Source organism: Anguilla rostrata, chromosome 8, assembly GCF_018555375.3.
Source record: "Anguilla rostrata isolate EN2019 chromosome 8, ASM1855537v3, whole genome shotgun sequence".
Taxonomy (NCBI): Eukaryota; Metazoa; Chordata; class Actinopteri; order Anguilliformes; family Anguillidae; genus Anguilla; species Anguilla rostrata.
Genome location: NC_057940.1, coordinates 33319197 through 33326147, shown reverse-complemented (window position 1 = coordinate 33326147; position 6951 = coordinate 33319197). Strand labels below are relative to the sequence as shown.

The 6951-nt window shown below is 45.3% G+C and overlaps 1 protein-coding gene across 4 annotated transcripts in view; it reads left to right on the top strand.

Moving 5' to 3' along the window:
* The first annotated feature begins 584 nt into the window (after positions 1 to 584).
* adcy2b (adenylate cyclase 2b (brain)) overlaps positions 585 to 6951 on the top strand; it is a 59228-nt gene continuing 52861 nt past the window's right edge. The window contains exons 1-2 of one of the 4 annotated variants that reach the window (XM_064347784.1): positions 585 to 1354; positions 6070 to 6267. In XM_064347784.1, coding sequence (XP_064203854.1) covers positions 1001 to 1354; positions 6070 to 6267 — 552 coding nt within the window. In that variant the 5' untranslated portion in view covers positions 585 to 1000. The remainder of the gene's footprint in view (positions 1355 to 6069; positions 6268 to 6951) is intronic. The other 3 variants (XM_064347782.1, XM_064347781.1, XM_064347783.1) reach the window with 3 other exon arrangements.

Genomic DNA, 6951 nt, shown 5'->3' with positions numbered 1-6951 from the left:
TGAGCAATGAATATTGTTATGAAATTGGTATGAACGTCCATTTGCTGAATGCCCTAGATTCACTGAATTGGGAGAGAGCACAGCGTGCACTCCCAGACAAAAACACGGGAACAATATTCTTGTGACCTAAATATCACTGCCGTATCTGAGACCCTTAAATGGCAGGTCTATTTTAGTGTGCCTCTTCCGCGTGAATTCCACAGCAGGCTTTCGTCATGTTCTGAGGTCACACGGTTTTCGACGCTTCGTGAAATTGTTCAATTTGTGATCCCCCACCCCCTCCCATCAATCACACAGCTCACGGTCCCTAAATGCCTCATTAAGGAAATAAGCACTTTACGTTACGGTAAAATAAACAGTGCCTTCCCTCCGAGGACTCGAAGGAACGAGTGGCTGTTTCTTGACGCTTTCGTGTCCTGTAATTGCCTTGACTCTCGCCACGACAAACAGGCGGAGTCATGAAGCGAAATGAAGTGGGACAGCTGCCATGTAGGGGCAGGGAGCGGAAGGGACTGGATATTGTGGGGAGGCAGAAGTTCAGCATCCCGCTGTGACAATCCTGCACTCAAATTCGTGGAACCGCCACAAAAGAAATTGGCCGGCTGAATCCTTCTCATTTCTCATTCCCCCTGCCGTGGGCTCAGGGGATAATGAGTTAAAGAGGACGAGAAAGAAGGCGCATTCATCACTCAGCCAGTGTGTGGATGAGGACTTTGTCATGCATCGCATATTAGTGCAGCTGTAGTAAACTCTCTTCCCCTTACCCCTCTTTCTTCTCCCTCTCTTTTCTATTCACTCTCCATTTCTTTTTCCCTGCCCTCCCTCCCTCCCTGTCTCTCTGACACTTTCTCTCTCTCTCTTGCTCCCTCGCTCTCTCTCTCTCTCCCCCTCAGCACTCCCTCCCTCTTCGACGCTCTCTCTCTCTCTCTCTCTCTCTCTCCCTCCCTCCCTTTCCCCGGGTCCCTCTCTTCATTCCACTTCCAAACATGTTGCCTGGACGATGCTGCGGTGCGGAGCTCCAGCTTTCCTGCCCGTGTACGGGACCGGCGCCGGCTCGCCGCATCTGACCGAGCCGGGGGAGGAGGACCCGGGTGCGCGGCGCGGGGAGGCGACGGTCTCCGCGTGGGGGGAGGCCATGCGCGGGAGGCGCTACCTGCTGGAGAGGCCGGAGAGCGGAGCCGGTGGCGGCGGCGGGGGCAGCGGCAGCGGTGCGGGGGGGAAGCAGAAGTCCACCGACTGGCTGTACGAGTCCTACTACTGCATGAGCCAGCAGCACCCGCTGATCGTGTTCCTGCTGCTCATAGTGATGGGAGCCTGCCTGGCTCTGCTCGCCGTCTTCTTCGCCTCTGGGCTGGTAAGGATCTGAGGTCCACGCCACTAATGGGATGAAATGGCTGCAGAAATGATCAGACTGGTACTTCATTTAACTCCTAACACTGTTCAGACTGAACCAGGCAGCTTAAGAGCGTGCTTCGCTGGAGGGGATGTTGTTGGGCACACAGACAGAATAATACCCACACACACATGCACGCAATCACAGATGGACAGGTACACTTGCAGGCACATACTGTACATGTACACACGCATGCATGCACACACACACACACACACACACACACAAACAAAACACTAATACATACAGTCACACACGCACATACACAGATACACAGATACTTAGATACACAGTCAGGCACACACTGTACATGTACATACGCATGCACAAACACACACACGCAAACAAAACACTAATACACATGCACATACTTAGATACAAAGTCAGGCACACTTGCAGGGACATACAGTACATCTATGCACACACACACTCACACACACACACAAAGACAGCACACACTTGTTATATAAAATGTTTTCTATACAGGTTTAGCCGTCAGGTTTCTTGTGCGTTTGTCTGTAGGTGTATTCTCCAGACACAACAGAGCCAGTTTGGGGTAGAGAGTGCCAGGATTTACAGCAGAAAGTTGACGCAGAAACAGAAAAATGCCAGATATTTATTCAACAACACCGCCACCACTGTGCCTAGTTATTTGATCAAAGCAGTCTTATCATTTGGAGAAAAAAAGGGAGTGAATCCTTTTTCGTGGAACACTCTGCGACATTCATATTACTGTACAATTCTGTATGATTATGAATTCTAAAAGTGTTGGGTGGATGTGACATTTGCTGGCATATACCTTCTTCTAGTCTTTACAATTTTGCTGTACGGAAGCTCATGTCAAATTTAAGTGTTGAATTTTTTTAAATGTGTCATATCATGAATAGCATTAAAAGGTGGATCATTTTCTTTATACATTCTGGCCCTCCTGGTACAAAATATTGTATGTATGATATTAACTTTTCGTGACATATTTTGTTCTTGATTATGATGGCTCACCTCAACTGTCTTCTCTGGGTGTACTGATTTAAAAGCCTTTGCAATAAATAGCACATAAGTGGGGGGAAATTGGAAAGCCAGCAGAATGCGATGTGGTTGATGTAGCATCACAAATTCATCCCGTATTTAAAATCAATGAACTTGTCAATAACATAATTGCAGTCATTATTTTAGTTACCCTGTGATTCTTCAGAATGTCAATATCACTTGGTGCCGTTTCTTTAGGCAAAATATGGTTGTTATTTGCAGCCTTACTTTCAGCTTACCAGAAACTGGTGTTTGTGCTTACTTTTTTAAAATAATACACAACTTTCTGTGATTGAAAAGCACACATTTGACTTGATGGCAATGATAAAAATGGATAAAACTAAATCCCCACATAATCTGATCATTCAAGGGCATGAATGTTTTGTAAAAAAAAAAATTATGATAATCCATTAAGTTCTCCTTTAAACAAAACAACAAAGAGTACTACGTGATGTAGAATTGAATGCACCTCCTTCAGAGAATATGTGAGGTTTTGCAAAGGGAAACCACTTTTCTTTACTGTTCAGGCTCAAGCGTTTTATGTAACACGCTTGAATATCAGTAAAAATAAAAAATGACTCAGACTCTGTTGTTCAGCTCAGTGCCCTGTTATGATAAGAGAGCCACATTTGTGGGTCATATTCTGCCTAAAGGTCTGAAAGTCCTAGCATTCAAACGCAAGTGCACGCACACCCAATGCCCACAGCTTTACCAAACACTGCCTTAGACACAGTTTCCACTGTGCTGCAGTTGCTAATATTCTGACCAGATTCATTAATGTTACGATGAATTCGGCTTTGCAATGGAGTAAATGAGAAAGTGCTGTCACTAGACGGGGCTTTTTATCTCCAGTCTGCAGTCTTCCCACCGTTTGATTCCGGTAAACACGGCGCGACCGTTTTCTTTCAGTTGAAAGCGCGTCCACGGTAGCCTCGGCCACGAGAGGTAATTTCAGGTTCACGGTCTTCAGGGTCACGCTCTGCTTCGTGGTGTTTTCAGCTTCATAGCGATTCCAGCTTCAACTGAACACTTTGAATGTGTTCAGTTGGCAAAGAGAGCCCCTGGCTACTATGTGCGGGGTGCTGCTAAAGCGCAATAATGGTGGCAGAATGTGGGGTGGATGGCGGACGGTGGGGGGTCGGGAGGGGCGGGGGGCGGGTTTCAGAGGGATAGGATCAATCTGATTATCCGCAGAGACGGCAGCGTCGCAGTCTCTGGCAGGCAGCGCTAATTCAAGATGATGGAGAAATCCACAGGATGCAGGTTCATCTGAAGGCCATTAGTCTGACCTGCTCAATTAGCCGTCTTGTTTACGATTTTATTCAAACACACCAGTTTTTCTCTGATCTTACATTAGAAGGAATTGTAACTACTCAGACATTAAATGGGTCTTTAGCAGGAATAGTGCTACTGCTATACTCACAAAAGGAAAACATTGTACCGCTAATAATATGCCATGACATAAATATAAATCTAATCTTGAGAATAGGTATAACAACTCCAATATGATATAGTGAGATGATCATGAATAAATGAAATGTTGAATCTAAATTAAATTATGAGAAACATCCAGGCTAAGGCAATACATATTTACTTGTTAGAACGACACTTGTATTGTCTCATTCTGATTTTTACCTAGTATGCTGATTACTCACATTGAGAAATTGACCTCTGTAAACCAACTGGATACAGCATTACGTACCTGGCTGGATTTATGATTCACATATAGCTTAGAAGTAGCTCATTAATATTAAAGTACACACATTCACTGAATGAGCAGTCTGTTGCAGTTCATGCAAACTAAAGTTGCGTAACTAGGTGCACTGTCATTAAAGCATTAAGTTTTGCCACAGTCCAAACTGTAGCTGCTATTGTCACACCTCTAAAGGAATCACATACAGTATAGTGTGCCGGGTATTTTGTTCTATGGTCCGTGGGGCTTCCACACTCTTAGGACATGCTTCCAGCAAGTGATTCTGTAACGTTCCTGAGGTTATTTCACATGAACCCACTCATCTTACATCAGGTAAGTGATGGTGCTCCCTGGCCTGCCATATTGCTAAGCAACGGATTATGGAGATGCATGCCTGTGTGTTGCAAACATATTATTTCAGAAGCATTTTCAGCACTGAAAGCTGTAAGTTCTTCTGTTCTTGACATTTTGATGTGAATCATTCCATTGAGGTATGGCATTTCTGACAGCCAAAGCTGGTACCTCATACAGGAAGCATTGATTCAGGTTTTAATACATTCCTGTTTTGGGACAGTTAACTGCTTCGGAGAGATGGTGAATGAGACATGCACATTAATGACTGAATTTATTAATGCCAATTTAACATCAGTGCCTTTACTTTGTGTATGAACTATACAAGCTATTAAGTTAGACTCTGTATCACAAAGTAAGAGGGGTTACTGTAAGTGTTAACATTTTCTTTACTGGTTCATTTGAATTATGTGGCCCTTTGTGTGCTGTGTGCCGAACCAATAGATGCCCAGGCTTCTCTTTCTTTAGAAAATATTCTGCAGAAGGCCCCCCGAAAGTCATTACTTTTTGTTGTTAGTTTGCTTCCTGTGTTCAGTACAACAAATCACTCCTCAGGTGGGAACTGAATAATCTCTTTTAGCATAGTTGATCACATCACTCATATTACGATTCACTTCTTGCACGATATTCTAAAATTCCTATTGAAAAAACTCAAGGGCTTTCCCAAACCGAATCAAGGGCTTCACTTTCATCAGTCAGTCAGTGGGGGAGAATTGAATGTTATGCGCTGAATTACTGTATCTCTCAGAGAAAGCACTGCCGGCTGTAGCTGAAGCTTCTCCCTCCCTGTCCTTTACAACAAGAGAAACTGGAAAGCACCAGAGAAATGTCACTTGGACCTTGAGATGTTTGAATTATCAGTGTGTGGCCACAAGGGAAGCTGTTCCATTCACGCGTCTGAACAGGCACAGCTTGACGAGGCTCAATCCCCTCGAGGTGAAGCTACCGCACCAAGCGGGGCTTTGGATGTGAGGTTGGGGTATCACCATGAGTCATGTTTGAATAGGTCGGGTCAAAGGTTCAGAAGTGTGCCGATAGCAGGAGGGGAGGTGGTGGGGGGGGGCGCCAAGTCTGTGCCGAAACCAGCTAGCTGTCAGAAGGGGATGCCTCTGAGCTGTGGATTCGGGGGGGGGGGGCGTCTGAAAGCGCCCACGTTGCGCTTTTATCCATTTTCCTGGCTTTGTAGTTTTCCTTTCCCTCCACAAGAGCCAGCTTCGCTGGCGCGGCGCATGCTGCCAGGATTGAGTTGCGGCTAGGATCCCTTTGACGCCTCCTCCATGCGGAGCGAACGTTCCTTGGGGTTTCTGCTGTTTCCTGCGTTATCAATCCCGAGCGTGCCGGCGTAAGACAGGGTTGTGGCTCCTTTCGAACGCGTCCGCTGAAAGAAGAACATTTCAATTACACTTCCAGCAGCCCTGGCAGCCTCCTCTCTGGGCTCGGACTCAAGCCCTCCAGGGCATGTAAAATACAGTCACTGGTTCTGCAGGGAGAACGGAATCAATTGTGACAAGTGTTTACTGATGGGCTTGTGGCAGGTGAAAGGTCACGGTGGGGCTTTGTGTGTGACTCTCTTTTCTCCCTGCATCCCCCCCCCCCCCCCCCACAGGACATGGAAGACCACGTGGCGTTCTTAATCACGGTCCCCACGGCCTTGGCTATTTTCCTGACGATCTTCGTACTGGTCTGCATCGAGTCCGTGTTTAAGAAGCTCCTGCGTCTCTTCTCCCTGGTGATCTGGGGCTGCCTGGTTGCCATGGGTTACTTGTTTATGTTTTTTGGAGGAATAATCTGCCCCTGGGATCAGGTAAGACAAGCCTGCTATTTGAAATGATGCTAGGGGACGTTGTCATTGGTTGCTTGCTGCGTTGAAAAACACAATCTGTTCAAGGGCCACCACAAGCTGTTCTGTGAATAAATATAACCCAAGGAAAACATCTTGGACATTCAAACCATTTCTAAATTTGGTCTTGGAGGCCCACTGACATAGTGTGGACTTGTATGGCTGTACACATTGTCAGTCCTTGCAGCATTGGCATCGATTCCATTTTCAATTCAGTCAATTCACAAAATGAATTGAAATTCAATTCAGGAATTGAAAAATCCTCATAGAACATTATTGCCGATTCCAAGAATTTAATTTCAATTATTTTTATGAACTGACTGAATTAAGAATGGAATTGATCCCAACCCTGGTTCCTTGGGGTTAATGTTTGACATCCAAGAAATGAGCATATCGAATGGCTATTCCAAGAAACGACAGCTTTTAAATGAATGCATATACAGTATAGCTAAGAAAAGGCTAAACTTAGCAGGTACATAAGTGTCTCCATGTACTGAATGATGCATTACTGAGTAAAACCACTGGAAATGTTTGTAGAACAGCCCTAAGTGCCCTTGAAATGACAGAGAACAAGTTGATTTGTTCAGTCCCACCCTTGACATGAATCATAATTGCTTTTCATGTGTGATTCATGAGTGTACTACAGCG